Source organism: Hemicordylus capensis, chromosome 5 (genome assembly GCF_027244095.1).
Source record: "Hemicordylus capensis ecotype Gifberg chromosome 5, rHemCap1.1.pri, whole genome shotgun sequence".
NCBI classification, from domain to species: Eukaryota; Metazoa; Chordata; class Lepidosauria; order Squamata; family Cordylidae; genus Hemicordylus; species Hemicordylus capensis.
In genome coordinates this window covers 155,650,001-155,670,054 of record NC_069661.1, presented here as the reverse complement: position 1 = coordinate 155,670,054, position 20,054 = coordinate 155,650,001, and the positions used below count along the sequence as shown (strand labels likewise).

General features: G+C 41.2%; 1 protein-coding gene across 5 annotated transcripts in view; it reads right to left on the bottom strand.

Annotated features, from left to right (window-relative positions):
• The window catches only part of GRAMD4 (GRAM domain containing 4), a 129,920-nt gene that overhangs the window by 76,759 nt on the left and 33,107 nt on the right, over positions 1–20,054 (bottom strand). For all 5 annotated transcript variants that reach the window (XM_053256508.1, XM_053256506.1, XM_053256510.1 and 2 more), the window contains 2 exons: positions 18,104–18,314; positions 6,225–6,345 (listed from right to left, as the gene is read on the bottom strand). In XM_053256508.1, coding sequence (XP_053112483.1) covers positions 6,225–6,345; positions 18,104–18,314 — 332 coding nt within the window. The remainder of the gene's footprint in view (positions 1–6,224; positions 6,346–18,103; positions 18,315–20,054) is intronic.

Here is a 20,054-nt window from a genome sequence, read left to right as displayed (position 1 = left end):
GGGACACGAAACGGAAATAAATTTGCTGACATTTTGTCAAAGCATTCTGGCAACCAGCCCAGAACCAACATTTCAAACTCCTTACTCTTATAATGCAAGGACAGTTTCTGCAGGTTACCTAAATGTGGAACCATTCCAGGCCTGCTGGTAGATTCTCAGGTCTATTCTTGGCAGATGTAATAACTCCTGGCTTTGCATTTGAGCATTAGCAACTTCTCACTTTGTATTACAATCAGAAATATAATTTATTCCAAGTCTTACTGTTCCTTCCTACTCATGTTCTAGGCCTCTACTTAACCAAGCTATTCAGCACCATCACTCTGTTCTCATAATTTCTTCCTCTTATTAACCATGTTCAAAGTCCTGATCATATCTGTTCCTTTTCAATTAATTTATCTCAGTTTCAGTTCCATTATAGTTGCATTTGTGATCACTAGTGAGATATATGGCCTCTGCAGCATGGATCTCTTCTGCCTTTGTGCTACCATGCACATACAAGAAGCCCTCCAATATCACAGGGGTTACATTCTCAGAAAGTTCCACAAACTTATCCACAATGTTAGAGTGCTTAACCTAACCCAAACAATATCAGGTTAGGTTCTGCCCTCAGACTGCATCAATGGCTGGGACACTTAAAGAGTATCCCAGCCACTCGTGTGTCTCTTTCAGCCTCCCCGCACACCCCCTTAGAAGTGGGGAGAGTGGTCATTTAAACTTTTTTTTAAAAGCTTAAAATGGAGGTTTAAGGTTTAAAATGGCCACCTCTCCCCACTTCCCAGCTTATGAGCAAAGAGGATTGAGGAGGCTGAGAGTGCCTGGGAAAATTTAGTTCTTGCAGGAGTAGAAAGCCACAAATAGGTGAAACTGCGATAACTAAATTGGTATATAGAAAGGTGGCCTGCAAGTAAGCAACACTGCAGATTTGATATCTCCAAATATTGAGGGCCACCTGTACTTAGGTTTACCCCCATTCTATCTCACACACACTTTCTATCTATATACATAAAAGAGAAAAGAACATTTTGCATGTAAGGAGCATTTTGCATTTTGTTGTGCACCACCCAGAGCCTTTGAATGGGGTGGTCTATAAATGTAATAAATAAATAATAAGGCTGCATTTCTCCAGATCAATCAGTTCTTAATTACACTGCTTACTTTCTTGTCAATGGGCCAGTCTGGTCAATAATTCCCTGCCCATGCAAACAGGAGGACATTTTTTGCTGACTGTCTCTTTATCATGGAGGGCGGTGTGTGTGCGCACACCGTTCTATCCGATGGTGGCACCAAATAAAGCCCACACATTAGTTCAAACAAGTATTTGGGCCATGTGTAGAGCCGACATTCAGACAAACAGCAGCCCCCTATTAAAAGGACAAGCCAGGAGGGTGCTGGGACATTGCTGACATGTCACAAAAGGCACACACTCAGCATATCCCACTTCTAACTGCACGGGTTGCGGAAGTATCATCCAAATCAGCCCAATATGAACAAAAAGACTGAAAAACAGACAAACAAAACACACAAAAATTCACCCAACTTGAAACGCCACCAATTTTCTTAGTTTTTAGTCAGTGTTTAATCCACATGGTAAATTCCTAGCCAGAGCTATTCATGCAAAGGGAAAAGAATGGATGACATATCAATGGCAGGGGCATAGCTTCCCTTGGACAAGGGGGTGTGTGCGATTGCACCTGGGCCCAGAGGGTTTGAGAGACCCCCAAGGCTCCTCTGCCTGCAAAGGGAGGAGAAGGCTTCGCTCGCTCGCCACCTCACTCCAGCATCCAAGCTGCCCCAGTGCCAGCCAGCCCAAAAAAACTTTCTGTCCTCTGCCTCGCCACAACCCAACCCAGTTGCAGGAGACGCTCGCTCAACGGCGACGATGGCTACTCTCCTCTGCTGCTGTAATACAAAACATCTAGCTGCCAAGTTCCTCTCCCACTTGCCAGAAATCCACTGACAAAAGCAGGGAGAAAAGGCAAAACAGGGGGAAGAAATCTGCTTTCTCCCCCCCGCCCCCGAACAACAACAACAATCAGCCACTGGCTCATGTTTGGTAAGTCCAGCTTTTCTTTTGAAAATCCAGGGCGACTGGATTGCAGTGGGGCTGGCGCAGAGAGGAAGGGAGGAAGAAGGGGAGAAATACAGGTGACTGGCTGCGCTCGCCTCTCCGCCGCAGCCTCCAGCGCTGAATGAACAACTGTGATTTGCCAAGCTGCCCCTCTTGGCTACCTATATTGCTTGCTTTGATGACACTCCAGAGAAAGGCCGGGCCACCCGAGCAAGTCAACCAACCACAGCTTGGACGTAGAGTTCCTGGGGTAGCCGGTGGGCAGAGCCAACTTGAAAGAGGGTGACAGCTCCCAGCCAGTCAGCTGATTAGCAGCTGGAGAACAAGCTCTTGCAGCACCCCGCGAGCCCTGTTGGTCTTTCGTGTTTTAATCTTCCCAGTCTCTTTCTGTGCCCATCTATGGCTTTGCCGTTCCCACTGCATTACCCTGCCCTCCTCCATTTAGGGTGGTTTGTTGAAATGTCTTTTCTTCTCTTCCCCCCATTCCCCATCCAAATATATTAAAGGAAACAAAGGAATCACTTTGGAGTACAAAAAGAAAGGGACTATTAAGGCGATCAGAGGCAACTTGGTCTTGCATTGGTTCTGCTGTTTACACCCTGTAACTGTAGACTCCTGTCCTCTGTTAATCTGCTACACTATGTTACAGGTGTCCTTAATGTTCTTCTGCAGCATGGGGCCAGGAGAAAGAGAGGAAGGCAGCGAGGGGCCCATTTTAAAAACTCATTCCCGGGCCCACTCCAGCTTTGCTACACCCCTGCTCAATAGCTTAATGAACTGCAACATTTGTTGGTTAGCACAATTCTATGCAGATTTTCTGACATGGTTAAACTCTCACATCTATTAACATTTGTGCTATACCACAAACAGGAAAAGGTTTTCGCATTGCTGCAACCTCAAGAGCAGCAGATTAAAACAGCAATAAAACAATTCTATCACTTGAGCTTCCTGGCTCACTTTACACCTATAACTGCTCAAATTTATTTCCACTGTGGTAGAACCAAAAGTAAAGTGTCAAATTACAGAACCCACCCACAAAATGATACATGATGTGTGCTAGTGAAAAGTAAAAACTGGAGAGGAGAAAATGATTACTGCAGGCAGACCGCTGAAGTTGTGATGGAGTGAGAAGAGGAACCTATCTGAGGAACTGACATTTCATCTTTTCCCCTTCGCCTTCAGAAAGTTTTAGGAACATGATGTCTCTAATCTTTTAAAACTGCTATTGAAGGCAATATTGGAGGCAAACATTATGCTAAGTCATAACTTTTATTATTTGCCACAGTATGTGTTACTGAGTCATGTCTGGATCAGGCATGACTGAGTCATGTCTGGATCTGTGTCCACAGTTAATCAGATGGCATTTAGCATGCCCTTTTCTTCACAGCATCAGCCTAGCATTGAAAGGCAGGGAGGACCAAGTGGCAACAAGCTGACTGCTGCAGTTATCCCATGCCTAACAAACCTGGACTGCATGTTCCTGAGGCTGAAAGTTCAAAATGTACCATGGAGAGGGGAAAGTCAACCAAGCTATACCACAGGCACCCTGGCCATATTCAAATATCAGACATCTGGAGATATGGGGGCTTCAATGTACATATCTAGTCTCCACACATCCACTTGCCCTCTCACCAGGGATGGGCAAGGAACCCTGCACAGCATGAACTGGTAAACTTTCCTCCCTTGACATAGTACACATGTTTTAATTCAAGATCAAGAGAATCACTTGATTTGAACAAGAACTGACAAAATTAAGAAGGCCACAATGCTAAACCAATGCTGTAATACAGTCATGTTTTTTTATCCAAATGTGATCATTTGGGTACTTTGATTTTGTTAGAATCTCTTATCCTAAAGACAGGGCTTTAACTCAGACCCATGCTATATATGGGAGCAACATGGAGAAGATACCATACAGAGGCTGTATGGTAGCCTCTGTATGGCTTATCACCTCCATGTGATAAGTGTGCACACATCAATCCATCCAGAGGCCATATACACATGGAAGCACCAGGATCCTATGCCCTTCTGCTGGATGAAGAACTCTGCATGCAAAAGGATACAGCATATATAGTTTTCCTCCCTGATTCAACAGTCAGGGCTGTGCAGCAGGGCTGTGCATGCAGACCTTTGCAAAAATTTGCATTCTCACCAATCAGATGTTCTATTTTCTCACAAAATTTTTACTCTCTCACCAAACATGAGTAGGATTTGGACATTGTGGGCACAACTCCAGCTCCGTCTACCCCTGTGGCTATTTGGTTCCTAGACAAGGAACTAAAAGTATAGTCTTAAGTCTCAGTACTCAAAAAGAGTCAAGCAAGGAGCTGATCAGTACTAAGTGGGAATGAGCAGTGATTAAATCAGAACTTCTCTCTTTATTCTGTTTGTCATCACAGAACAACTCCCTGCGCAAATAGTGCCACACAGTTTGCATACTAGGAATGAGAAAGCAACAAATCTTTGCATTCCCTGGTGTGCTATCTCTCATACCCACTGGCAGAGCACCAGGAAGGAATCCATGCTTATTCAGCCAAGAGCAATGGTCCACAAACCTTGTAGTCACCAGAAAAAGAGAATGCAATTATTTTTTAAAATTCTACTTTTCTGCCCAAAGGCAATCAAAGTTATGGAAATGGATCATGGTCTTATTCCACATTCTTCTCCCTGCCTCCAGCTAAGGTATTCTAAAATAAGCAGAAGAGAAGCACCCCTTTCACTCAGTTTTGCAAGTGTCTCTCCCACAATGAGCAGGCAGATGGCTGGCTTTCTACCCCCAGAAACTGGATAGGCTTCTTTCCCATTTGCTTTGGTATACTAAATCCATCGGATTATTTCATTGGCCTCCAGCCACTTAATGGTGCAACAGGGAAATGACTTGATTAGCAAGCCAAAGGTTGCCAGTTCGAATCTCCACTGGTATGTTTTCTTAGACTATGGGAAACACCTATATCGGGCAGCAGCAATATAGGAACATGCTGAAAGGCATCACATACTGCATGGGAGATGGCAATGGTAAACCCATCCTGTATTCTAACAAAGACAACCACAGGGCTCTGTGGTTGCCAGGAGTCAACACAGATTCGATGGCACACTTTACCTTTTACCAGAAATGAAGAAAGCCTCCCTAGGAGTCCTAGTTAAGCAACCAAGCTCTCAGCTTCTTAGATTTTATCTTTTGAGCAATTGCTCCTTCTAACAATGAAACTTTGGAGCTGGGAGAGCATATACACTTGAAAACCCTCCACTTAAGAAACCTTCTTTATTTAATGCAGTTTCCCTAGGTTTCTGCAGCTTGCTTACCCTAAAATGTGCATATCAATATAATTTCTGAGGACAACCAAAAATAGTATGAAGTCTTTCAAGCAATTTTAAACATGAAAACTGTAGCAATTTAACTACATTTTCCATTTTTTTATATTTTTGCTGCACATTCTTCACAGTATATGTGAGAATTATTTATTGAATATGTAACTTTGAACACACAAAGCTGCCTTATACCCAGTTAGACTCAGTACTGCCTACTCTGACGGGCAGCGTGTCTCCAGGGGTCCTTCCCAGTTCTACCTGAAAATGCCAAACATTGAACCAGAGTCCTCTTCTACCACAGAGCTACCTTCCATTCAATATGCACACACCACAGTATTAAATAAAATAAAAGCAGGCCAATATACATGGCTTAGCCCCAATACATAGCTATTAGACAGGAAAACCTTACTACTGTGAAGGGACCCTGGCTGTTGATGGCAACTAAAAAGGAAAAACACATCTCCCTTTTAAAGTAGGACACTACTTCATCCTCCACCTTTCCCCCATTATCTTCAGAACTACATAGAATCCAATAGACATATTTAAGATGTCAGTTTGTATGATGCTGTTTGCCACAATCAGCTAGACAAAAATATATCATATAAAAACTTCTCCCCAACCAATCAATTTCTAAACAGCTTTACAAGAAACATCTCAAATTAAAACAGACACTTTCAGAGTCTAATTCACTCATTTTGAGAATGGCAAACTGAATGCTTCTCCTGCATTAAAATAGTTTAAAATGATTAGCCAACATTAAAATCCATATTTCCTACTCATATTTCAAGTGTACTAAGCCCTACTAAATATACCAGAATCAAAATAAATAAGATTTCATTCTACTCACGTAAAAAGTGTTTTTCTAGCAAGGCGATTTCCAGATGGCCTTTGATCTCATTTAATCTATCAGACTCTGTTCTGTTGTAATCCTGGATTCCTGAAGCCATATTGATGGTCCCAGGACCAGCCTAGAGAGGGGAGAGAACAAAAACATTGGTAGAAGGCAGGTTCTCACAAGGGAATCCTTTAAATACACATCAAAAGGAAAAACCAAAGCTGTGTATAAGATATGAATGGCTCTGTTTTAGTCAAGAAGAGATCAAATCACAAAGCTCTTCTTCAGCATTAGCTGGCTGGAATGAATCAATAAGAGCTAATGAGAAGAACTGTATCTCTGTTATCAGGCAGTACACAATGCTGCGCCTGCTCAGACCTCCGAGAGCAATAAGGAGAGAAAATTTTGAGTTCTGCAGCAAAAATCATCATCAACCAAACTCCCTCCTATTGGCTGGAAACACATTTCAAATAATAGGGATTTCAAATCAGTAGAGACCAATTATTTTAAAAGAAGTATTTAAGCAATTGTTAGCAGTGCAACCCTACTTTGCTAAATGCCGACCAACACTACATAAATCCTGTCTCATATATATGCTAATGCATTTTGCAGCAAAGCAAAACAAAGAAGAAAAGGAGACTGCAGTCCTCATGCGGGACAGACAATAGGCAGGAGGCACCTGCATTCAGACCAGAAAAGACAGATCTTGTGAAGTTGAGAATTCTATAAGCTAGCATCCTTTTGATGTCAGCAATTTCCTTCTATGCAAAAACAAATCTACATACAAAACAGCAAAAATAATGCAGTGGTGCAACAGCCAGAACTGCCAACACCGTGTAACTGCCAAGAGAAGAGAGCTGCCTTCAAGCAAGCAAGATGCTCCATAAAATGCAACCAAGAAACAGAAACGCATGCGCAACAAGAGGTATGGGTGCCATTACCTTTTACAACATAGATAGTTAAGCTGCATGAAATTGATTAATCTTATTTGGACTGAAGCTAATAACAACAGAAAAATGCAGGGGCCACACAACTATCATGCATTTAGTAGTAGTAGATTACAACTTTTTGGAACTGCTTTTGAATTGGCGCAGAGGGAAATATCTTGCCTAGCAAGCATCAGGTTGCAGGTTCGAATCCCCGCTGGTACCTATATCGAGCAGCAGTGACACAGGAAGATGCTGAAAGGCATCATCTCATACTGCGTGGAAGATGGCAATGGTAAACCCCTCCTGTATTCTACCAAAGACAACCTCAGGTCTCTGTCATTCCCAGGAGTTGACACCGACTCAATGGCACGCTTTACCTTTTGAATTTCCACCTAGGATGAGATGCTGAAGTTTGCCATGAACCAAAGGGCATTCTTCAACTATAGTTAAGTTATATTACTTGGAAATAAATATAATACCCCGAGCGGTAGCATTTTGTTCTTCAAGGCGCTGATAGGAGGTACGAGTGAGTGTGAGTGAGTGTGAGTGAGTGTGAGAGAGAGAGAGAGAGAGCGCATTTGAACAGGAATACAACACAGGGGAGGAGAATGTGCACAACAGACCCTCTCCACAGTGCCCCTGCACCAATCAAACTGGCAGGTCCCCTCCCAGAACTGTATTTATTAAAGAGACAAGTTGTTCTAGTAAAAACTAATCTGCCTACTTTCTTTTCGCTATCCCTACAAGTGGACTAAATTTGGTTCAAATAGAGGTCCACAGATTAGCCCACTTGCGCCTCAAAAGTTAATGCGTCCGCCCTCTTGAATCAGGGTGGACGACGTCAACACAAACTATGCCACTGAAGTGTCCCTGGGTGTCACTCACTACAACTGTACCTAATTTGGTTCAAAATGGTTAGACATTCCACAAGTTAGGCCACTTGCAACTCAAACATTCATGCGTCCATCATATTGAATTGAGGTGGGTTACATAATCACAAACTACACTATTCAGGCATCCCTATGTGTTCCTACAGCTGTAGCAAATTTGGTTCAAATCGGTTAGGTGGTTCACAGGTTAGCCTACTTGCGCCTCAAATGTTTACGTGCCTGACATCTTGAATTGAGGTGGATGACATCACAAACTATGCCATTGAGGTGTCACTATGTGTCCCTACAACTGTATCCGATCTGGTTCATATTAGTCCAGGTGTTGCGAAGTCGATGCAGGCTGGGAGGAGACACAGACAGACAGACACACAGAATGATGGGTGATTTCATAAGCCTACTGGAAAGCAGGTTAAAGGGGGAAATAAAACACTGGGAGATCCAATCACAGCATAAAATGAAGTTTGGCTCTAAGGCTGAGAGAGACCACATCCAGCAAGTTCATTAATGAGCTAAGATTTGAATTGGGGGTTACATTTAGTCATTATATTACAGGAAGGCTAATTATGTGAAGTAAATCAAAATCCACGCAAAAACAAACATTGCTGAGATTGACTGACTGATTGATTGGATTTATTTGTTTATGAGAGAAGGGGAAATAGAAATTGGAGAATTAGCAGGCTGCCATGTCCTGCCGAAGCTGAACAGTACCCTCCGATTTCTTAATGGGGACTCCCATAGAAATGAATAAAACTTGCTTAGTAAATGGTGCCAGGCAATTTCCTAGATTAAGGGAGCCTAACATCCTTGCTCATCTGAACATTTCCAAGGGAGCTGGTTAGCTTCAGGCAAATGAAAAAGGGACAATGGATGCCATCAATAAAGTGATTAGCAAAATGAATTGCCCCTTCTGATGTGCTGAAGCCCCCTATTTTTCTGAGTTTCCCTCAATCTGTCTTCCAACTGGCTGCCTGGAATATACAAATCATCATCCCAGCCAGGACTCTTGCTATTAAGCAGGAAACTATGGACCTTTCTTGCACTAGGGAAGCATGTTTTGTTGCAAAACATCCTTCTTCACATCTACAGTGTTTGCACTTTCATTTAAGTCCTGACCCAAGAACCGAGCTAGACATTACAAGAGATATGGAGCTGCCACTGTTCCATAGCTTTCCTTGTAAGGTCTAGCACAAAACATGCATGACACAGCAACCCCATGCTGTGCATCTCTCCACTCCTGCCAGCCAATGACACAAGATGGGGCCAAGAAACACAAAATGTGATTCTCTCATGTCACACATTGTTTGAATTAGATATTATGAGGAAGACACAAGACACAGGGAGGTTTCAGCTCTCTCCCCTACAACATCTGGTCTGGCCTTAAGTCTTCACAATCCCAGTAAGTGCCTTGAACTAAATATCCACCTACCATCTGGGAAGTTTTACTAGTAAATTAGATTAGACAAAATGCAAGTCATTGTCCACTGATAATGACAAAAGTTACTGCATGTATGGCCTCTTTCTGCCATGACAGAAAACATTTGCATTTTGTGCCAATACATTTGACATGAATGCACTCTATTCATCTGCCTCTCCAACAATTCCTTACAATGTTTCCGATTAGCAGGAAATATTAGGGGATGTTTGTGTGGTTGCTAAGCACCCACACATGCAATTCCACCATTTAATCCTTACTAGTCTAGCTCACATAAACCAGCTGAAAAGTTACACAGCTAACACTGCAGGCAAGTGAGCAAGAAGACAGGGACATTACCTTCAAGTTGTACAATTTAAGACAACGTCCTTGTGGCACTGCACTTCAGGATTCAGGCGAGAGTGAGGAAGGGAATGGAGGGGCTGATCAACTTGGTGCCTGATGCCTGACTGGCCCCAGGCATGATCTGAAGGCACCCAACGCAGCAACCTAGCTGGATCCAGTCAGTGCCTTATGGGACCCAGCCCACTTGGGAAGTATGTGTGTGTACTAGCTCTGTAAGAAGTTATTGGAGAAGTTGGTAAATGCACTGATGGAAAATACTGTAGATGGGATATAAACATAAATTGGCTCACTGGACAGTTTGGTTGTCAATCCCTTGTTTAGATTCTCAAAGTTAATCTCTACCTTGACCTTCTAATCCAAGCTTGTGCAATTACAGCTGTTTGGCTTGCTATCTTAACTAGCAAGAGTACCTGCCTACTTCATTCAGTAACTGATTCTGCAGTTTTGCATGAAGCAAAGAGCTGCAATATCACAGATGTAAAGTTGTATGTTACAAGACAACTGAGACATAAGAAATGATTAAACACTTCCAAGTGCTGACAAGTATTATTAAAGTTATGCATTTGGTATGAAGTACATCCAACCAGGAGCCCAATATCCCAGAACATACTACGACAATGAGAGTGTTGCTTATGGGACTGTGCCAAGCATGCAATGCCTCCAATTCCAAAACGTCATGAAATAGAATGCCTGGCCTCATTAGAATGTTGCTCATTTTGTATTATTAGATGAGCTTCTATCTGGCTAGTTTTTCAGCCTGTTGTATAGTTCAAAAATTATCTGTTAGCACTATAATACAAATACAAAGTGCTGGTTATTACCTATAAAACCCTTAATGGCTTGGATCCAGGGTATTTTTAAGAGAGCGCCTCCTTTGTCATAAACCCTGCTGCCTGTTACAATCTTCTGGAGAGATCCAGTTATGGTTGCCACTGGCTCATTTAATGGTGACCCAGAACCAGGCTCTCTCTGTGGCTGCCCCAGGCCTTTGGAATATGCTCCCCACTGAAATAAGATCATCTCCTTCTCTGTTTATTTTCAGGAAGACTCACAGGCTTTTAATTAGATTTTAATAATTTGTTTTAATAATTGTTTTATGTTACTGTTTTTGTTTTAGGCTACTGTTTTAATTGTTTCGTGTATTTTAATCTGTGCTGATTTTTAAATATTTTAAATTTTGTACACCGCCTAGAGATGTACATATCAGGCAGTATAAAAATATGGTTAATACATAAGTTTATAAATAAATAATACTTTCCCTCAAGAGTGTGTCAGCAGCATTAGCTTACTAAAAACAGAAAATGAAAGGAATGTGAACCTTAGTCATTGTCCATGTTTTGGAGAGAAACTTCTGACATCTCAAAAATCCTGTCTATTTCAATTCAACCGCAAAATTTCAAGAAAGCAAAACATGTATTGTCGCATTTAGATATCACCCTAAATAAAATCGGGGGGGGGGGGTGCTAAACCAAGAACCAGTTTGCAGGATTTCAAACCTAGGAGAGTCTTTCCATTTATCAGGAAGAATTATGGCAATGCACTAAATAAACCGCACATAATTCTAGCATCTACTCTTCACATAAATCACACTTAACTCTCAGTTATCATAATATTAATTTGTAACTTGCAGTGCAATTATTTTCTCTTCACAGTCTGAACAATACATCAGAACCCTCAATCTTTTCTGTTTGTTTATTTCTCTACAGAACTAGGTAAGCACACAGTGACTGTATATTAAAGGTAAAGTATGCTCTTGAGTTGGGGTCGACTCCTGGCGCCCACAGAGCCCTGTGGTTGTCTTTGGTAGAATACAGGAGGGATTTCCCATTGCCTCCTCCCATGCAGTATCAGATGATGCCTTTCAGCATCTTCTTATATCACTGCTGCCCAATATAGGTACCAGCAGGGATTTGAACCTACAATCTCATGCTTGCTAGGCAAGTCATTTCCCACTGTGCCATTAGATGGGTTAGACTTTATAGTACAGGAGATATATTTGCCTCTTCTCTAGTGAATGTGTTCATGTGTCATAAATGACTAAAACAAGTATGTGTGGCCAGAAGGCCTGATAGCCTTGCAAATAAGCCCACAAAATTTAAGAGAGCATTCCACTATCACACTGCTGTGCTGCATTCTATTTTTGTATACACCTGTATTGCAATTACTCACTTCAAAAGCCCACAGACAACTGGAATCACAAGGTCTCCTGACATTAGAATCCGTGATAACAAGCAAGAATCCAAGTACTACCTTTAGAAGACTGCTTATCTACTCCCTTATCTATAAAGAAAATAGATTGAATCTAGTCTCGCAAACTGGATACAACAAAGCCTGCTTAGATTCCACCAGGTTTTAACTACTAGGAAATACTTTAACAAACACAGTTGTGTTAACTTGCACATTGTATTTAAGTCTTCTTTTTCTCATCTTTGAACCACATATTTATGTACCCAAATTATTTCATTTTATTAGTTGTGCAAAGAGCAACATACATGAATTCCAATGCTAGTACACTCTGCTTTGTACTTTCCATTTTCCAAAAGTATGATATTTTACAAGGAGCAACACAGAAGCAGCTTCATCTTCTATACAAATGAAGCGGAAACAGTTTTTATTTCTAAATGAAATCAAGTATTCCCATATAGCAGTTGGGGAAAGGTATAACAATAGCACAGAGAAAAGCATGTTTATTCAATCCTCCGAAGTTCAACAGGACTTATTCTCGAGCAAGTGTGCACAGGATTGCAGCCTAAGTCTTTTTGCCTTTGTCATTTGGACAAAACAGGCATCCTCCGATAGCAGTCTATAGCATCATACCATTTACTGATGATAATCCAAAGTATAACTCCACAAGTATTTTTAATACTTGGGGTGGGTGGGGCTGGAGTGGAGATGAAACACAGATTATGAGTTCTTTACATGATCGGAAAGCTACATTTAATATTTTATTAATCATAATGTTGGAGTTAAAAATATAAACTAGAATGCTGTTAACTGGTGTTTAGTGCACTAGGTGCAACATACACTAGATGCAAGGTAGGAACTTACTATGCCCCATTATGAGGTGTGCCGCTATACAATGCAACCATGCAGGTAGAAGGATTTTAATTTAATTTTCAACTGTGGAATTGTTTTAATTGTTCTTATTCTGTAAAAATGTTTCAATTGTTTTGATTCTGTTTTATATTTGTTATGTTTTGGATTGTGTACACCTCCTAGAGATACATGTATCAGGTGTATACAGATATTATAGAAAGGACAGACAGACAGACCAGGGGCAGTGTGGGAGCTATTGATAGACCTGTCCTTCATGAATTTGTCTAAGCCATCCAAGCTAGCATCACTACATCCCATGGCAGATAAGTCCATAGATTAATTTATGCACTATGTGAAAAAATACTTCCTTTTGTTGGTCCTAAATTTCCTGGCAATCAGTTTCATGGGATGACCACTAGTTCTAGTGTTGTGAGAGAAAGAGAGAAAGTTTTCTCTGTCCACTCTCTACTGCATAAATAATTTTATACACCTCGATCATGTCTCCCCTTAGTCGCTTCTTTTCCAAACTAAAAAGCCCCACATGCTGTATCCTTGCCTCATAAGGAAGCTGCTCCAGGGCCCTAGCACCATAGATTTGTATAAGGGCATTATCAAATTAGCATTTTTATTTTAAATCTCCTTCCTAATGATCCCTAGCATGGAATTGGCCTTTTTCACAGACGCTGAAAGTTGACACTTTCAATCAGCTGTCCAGCACAACCCCAAGATCTTTCTCTTGGTCAGTCAATGACAGCTCAGACCCTATCAGTGTATATGTGAAGTTGGGGTTTTTTGCCCCAATATGCATTACACTTGCTTGTACTGAAACACGTTTGTCATTTTGTTGCCCACTCACCTAGTTTGGAGAGATACATTTGGAACTCCTCACAATCTGCTGTGGATTTTACTACCCTAAACAGTTTAGTGTCATCTGCAAATTTGGCCACTTACCCCAAGATCATTTATGAACAAGTTAAAGAGCGCTGGTCCCAGGCCAGATCTCTGAGGCACCCCACTTGGTACTTCCCAACATTGTGAAAACTGTCCATTTATTCTTGCCCTCTGTTTACTGCCCTTCAACCAATTATCAAGCCACATGTGAACCTGTCCCTTTGTCCCATGACTGCTAAGTTTTTTAAGAGTTTTTGGTGCGGTACTTCATCAAAAGCTTTTTGGAAGTCCAAGTATACTATCTCAACCAGATCACCTTTATTCACATGCTTGTTGACACTTTTAAAGAACTCCAAAAGGTTAGTGAGGCAAGACTTGCTCTTGCAGAAGCCATGCCGGTTCTCCCTCAGCAAGGCCTGTTTTCTATGTGTTTAACAATTCTGCCCATAAGTATGCTTTCCAAATATACCTAGCACAGAAGCTAACTGGCTTGTAGTTTCCCAGATGCCCCACCCCCGATCCCTTTTTGAAAATCAGAGTTACATTAGCTACTTTCCAGTCAGTTTCCAGTACAGAGCCTGATTGTAGGGACAGAGAGCCAGCAGCATGGCATAGTGGTTAGAGCATTGGACTAGGACTGGGGAGACCCAATTTCAAATCCCCATTCAACCATGAAGCTCTCTGGGCGACTATGGGCCAGCCACTTATCTCTCAGTCTAACCTACCTCACAGGGTTGTTGTAAGGATAAACACAACCATGTACACCACTCTGGGCTCCTTGGAGCAAGAGCAGGATATAAATCTAAAATAACTTACATATTTTTGCTAGGAGATCAGCAATTTCACATTTGAGTTCCTTCAGAACTCTTGTGTGGATGCCAACTAGCCCTGGTGATTTGTTCAATTTTAGTTTTTCAAGACAATTTAGAACATCTCTCATCACCGCAAATTGGCCCAGTTTTTCAGCCTCCAAGCCTGAGAAGTTCAGTCTCAGAGCAGGTCAATGGCCAGTATCCTCCACCGTGAAGACAGTTCCACCTCAGGAATGCTTTCTTTAACTGTGTTCATTAAGTTGTCAGGGATTACTTTACTACCACAATCATGCACTAGACATTCCTCCCCCCATGCCGCTCACTCCAGATCTCATATTTATTGACAACTAAATAAAATCATCACATAAGTCTAGGTTCCATGGACATATTCCTAAGTCTCCAACAAGATTATACACTTCTCTGCACTTAGAAAGGAGGAGACGTTTCCCTAAAGCAACCATATCTATTTGAGTACCACCTTCCATTTCACTCTGGTTGGCTCACAGGAAGGCAATTTCGTATAGACTCAACATTATCAACATTTGAAGACTCTTGGATGGCATCCATCCAAGAGTCCTCAAAGAACTCAAATATGAAATTGCCGACCACCTTGCTAAAATATATAACTTATCCCTGCAATCAGGCTCTGTACCGGAGAACTGGAAATAAGCAAATGTAACACAAATTTTCAAGAAGGGATCCAGGGGTGATCTGGGAAATTACAGGCCGGTTACCTTAATGTCTGTTCAAGGCAAATTGATGGGAAGCATCCTAAAGAATAAAATTGGAAAGCACAGACCCAACAGGCCCTGCTAGGAGAGAACCAGCATGGCTTCTGTAAAGGTAAATCTAGCCTAACAAACCTTTTAGAGTTCTTTGAGTGTCAACAAGTGTGTGGATAAAGGTGATCCAGTTGACATAGTATACCTGGACTTCCAAAAAGCTTTCAACAAATTTCCTCATAAGAAAACACAGCAGTCATGGGATAAGGGGACAAGTACGTGTGTGGATTGCTAACTGGCTGAAGGACAGGAAACAGAGGGTAGGTATAAATGGAGAGTTTTCACAATGGAGGGAAGTAAGAAGTGGGGTCCCCTAGGGATCTGTACTGGGACCGGTGCTTTTTAATTTATTCATAAATGATCTAGAAGTAAGCGTAAGCAGAGGGGTCCAAATCTGCAGATGATACCAAACTCTTTCAGGTAGTGAAATCCATAACAGATTGTGAGGAGCTCCAAAAGGATCTCTCCAAATTGGGTGAGTGGGCAACAAAATAGCAAATGCAGTTCAGTGTTGGCAAGTGTAAAGTGATGCACATTGGGACGAAAAACTCCAGCTTCAGGTATACGTTGATAAGATCTGAGCTGTCAGTGACTGGCCAGGAGATCTTGGGGTTGTGGTGGACAGCTCATTGAAAATGTCGACTCAATGTGTGGCATCTGTGAAAAAGGCCAATTCCATGCTATGGATCATTAGGAAGGGGATTGAAAATAAAACTGCTTATAATGCCCTTATACAAAACTATGGTTGGAGAACTGGAAAAGGTACAGAAGTGGGCAACCAAGATGATCAGGAGCCTAGAGCACCTTTCTTTTGAGGCAAGGCCAGTGTTCTTGGGCCTGATCCAGCAGGGCTGTTCTTACTATGGTAACATGACTACACCCCACACACACACCACAAAAAATAGATGGGACACTGCTATATTTTTAATGGTACCTTATGGCTTATTTTCAAAAGTGTTCAGCAGCAAACATTGCAAGCTATTTCATGGTACCTGTAAGAAGAGGGGCCTTATCGAAGGAAAGTACATATATGTATTGTACCAACTGTACCCAAGGCTAAACAAATAAAAACATTAAATGAACTAAATAATAAAAGTGACCATATCTGTATGATAATGATCTGACACAGATATACAGGAAGCAAACTTTGTTTTTAAGCCCTCATGTGCTCCTTTGCACTGAACCGATATGATTTCAGCTCAGCTGCCTTGATTCACATCATCAAGGTCATGCTGCAGAGTCAATATAAGAGCTCAACTATCCACCTTTTTGAGTGTGCGATAGCACAGAGCAAGATATTTTTAACTTGGAGAGGTTGAAACAGGCAAGTCCACAATATTTTAGAACAGAGAGACAGTCAGCATTGATATATCTCCATTTCCATAGTATTTCAGGTAACCAGCTTCATTGCATTAGTCAACTATAATGGTCTTCAGTCTTTCAGACTTCCAGCATGGGTCCCATATATCTGCTCAAATCTGTCTTTCCACACTGTTTAATTTCTAGATTAAAGATTCACCCCACCTAACTGGGCAAACAGGCACCTTTTAACTCTCATATTTAGTAGGGGTCAGCAACTGTCCCTATCCATCCCAAAATAACACCCTTTTAGTGGCTGCTACTACTGTCTTCCTTGAATTCTTTTTTCAAGTGAGCCATCATCTCATTCTTTCACTGTGCAAACAGCTTTGAGATGTTTTTTGGTTGAAAAGCAGTATATAACTACTGCTACTATGCCCTCATAGTATCAGACTTCTCATTTTTAAAATGATCAGGTAGCAGTGCTGCCAGAGATCTTTCAGAACTGCTGCTGGTTAGAGGGCTGGACTAGATGAACCAACTAGATGAACGGTGCTGGACTAAATGAACCAACAATCTGACTCCAGAGAAGGCAGCTTATGTTTTTTCACTCAGTTCCCTACCTTCCATTAGCTTCTCCACTTTTGTCCCTCTTTCATCATCCCATTTTAACCATTTCTCTACAAAAGAGGGTATGTCACTGCTAGTGTGATCTGCTTTAAGTAACCTTGCACCACAGTTGTTGGTAGCAAACCATCTGAAGACTAATGGTGTATTGCACTGCATTACACAGTGTTTTATAACAACATAGCACCACAACTGACAGCATTTTATTTTCAATGTACCATCATCAAACATTGCTGAAGTAGACATTACTCCAGCAGAATTAAAATATTGGTTTACATCACACATCAAGGATTAGATACAACAGAAGCACCTAAAAACAATGCATCATACTTATATCCACTTCCCACAATGGTCTGGTGCAGACTGAACACCTAACCATGGTTAGCTCTGGCCACAATGTGTTGCCTTAAAACTAACAAACATCCCAAATGTACAGCAAAAACAATGTTTACTTTGCTAATAGAAGACCTGCCCCTGAAGAATATCTGTTAAAGCTCGCTTGTTAACTTACATGCAGAGAAGCTAAAGAGGCAGAAAAACACTTAGGTAAAAAATCATTTCACATTCTGCAATGGCTAATTCTTAACCATGGTGTGGATACCGAAAGATGCTTGACCATAATTAAGGGAAACCAACCATATTTAAGTGTCATGTTTGCATAGGGCCAATAAGAAAAACTGAAAGAAGTCAGAAGCATAGTCCTATTTTAAGGCATGTGACACCTTCTCAATAAAACTGGAAATAATAATAAAAATAATGACAACAATTATTTTATTTATTTTAGCAGCACTTTTCATCCTATGACGCCAGGGTAGTACTGTAAATACACAGTCAGCTCAAATACTTACAGGGTCTCTCAGTTCATCATTGTCTTTGCCAGACGTACGAGGTATTTTCACAGGTATTTCATCTCCACATTCAGTGTCTGAAGCATTGGGAGACTCCGCTAAATCGAGGAACTCATCTCTCTTGTGACCTCTGAACCTTATTTTGTCTAACCTCTTTAGCATGTTCAGCACTGCGCCTTTCTGCTTTATCTTAACATGACGATTGGAGTCCCTGAAAAACACAAGAGGAGTGGGGACATGACAAATGGAAGATTATTCTCAGGACATTCATAATATAGCACACATTCTAATTGCACTGAGTGCTCTTAATCGCTTGTTGAATGCTTGCTGCAGAAAAAGTAATCTCATTTCAGAAAGAAGAAAAAATCTGAAGCTTACATTCCAAAAACCTTTTATTTTACAAAGTGGGTACACACTGCCATAGTGATGTAGTCCCACCAATAATACATTTCTGAGAGGTCTGTATAGTATCAAAAGATAGCATTTTTCAGCAGAATCAGCACAGTGGTGATCATGGCTATGCATATGAGCCAGGAAAACTTGGGTTCAAAACTTGCCTTGGCCATTGGGTTCAAAAGTCAATAGGGGGCCCAAGACAAGACAGACTCAGCCCCACATCTGCGATACAAGAACGACAACTTACAGAACAGCTGAACTTGCAAATATTATCAAGTTAATGTCCACAGTGCTTCCTCACTTCAAATATCTGCAATGCTGCTTCTCTGGTAGTATTTTGGAAGGAGTGTAACACTCACTTCTTCCAATTAGTATTCAGTGTAGTGGTGCAGTTTTTTGCTTTATAGTTCTGTAATGTGTATTTTGTATGCTGTGTGTTTTGGGGGTTTGTGTGTTACCAATTTGCATTTTCATATCGTTGTACACAAAAAAGTCAACTTATACAGGATTTTAACAAACAAATGGATGTGACATGAATTGAAGACTCCAAAAACTTCTGTATAAAATTCTCTTAATATATATTGTACAAACATGCAAATATATTACAAAGGGATTCCCCAATTGTAGATAATAGTATGATAATGGTGAAAGATCCCATTATTCCTAAATAAACATGACTTGAAATCAAACAATTGGGAATATCCTGGGCCAGCTAGGTCCCAAATATTAGTTCACGGGGAATTAAAAATAGTAAAAAGCATTCCCAGTTCAGCCACAGCAGAATCCCTCACATCAAAACACTTGAGAAATTAGGAAAAGCCTGTGAAAATTCACAGATCTCTGTGTATCTACCTAGTGTTCTCTGTACCCATTCCCCCTTTACTCTTTACTCTTTTCACAGGCTTCCATTTACAGACAAACACACACACACAGCATTCCCACATAAAACCTATCAGTGAACCAACATATTTATAGGTTCCCTCTTCTGTTGAACCCCTTCCCATCAACAGCACACAGACTCATCTTTCTCAGGCACTGTATGCCATGTTGTGTGTGTTTTTTTAAAAAAAACAAATTCAAGCAATTAGAATGTCCATAAATATTTCATAACACCACAGTAGGTGGAGGAAGAGTCTGTATATTGCAGGAACTTAATGTGACACAATGGATTGTGCATATAATCTGTGCAAAGGGACTCACACTTACAGAACCCCCATCAGAGGGTCAGCTCACACAAAAGCCAAGTTTTCCCCATCCCTCAACAGTATCAACACCACTTTATTTTTCTTTACAGGTGTGAATTTCCTTACAGCAGAACATTAAAGGGGTAAATCCAGGGATACCACTGGGGTTACAGCCAATCCCATTCTCACAGGAACATAGGAAGCTGCCCATTGGAATCAGACCATTGGTCCATCTAGCTCAGAATTGCCTACACAGACTGGAAGAGGCTTCTCCAACGTTACAGGCAGGAGTCTCCCAAAGCCATATCTTAGATATGCCAGGGAGGGAATTTGGAACCTTCTTCATGCAAGCATACAGATGTTCTACCCAT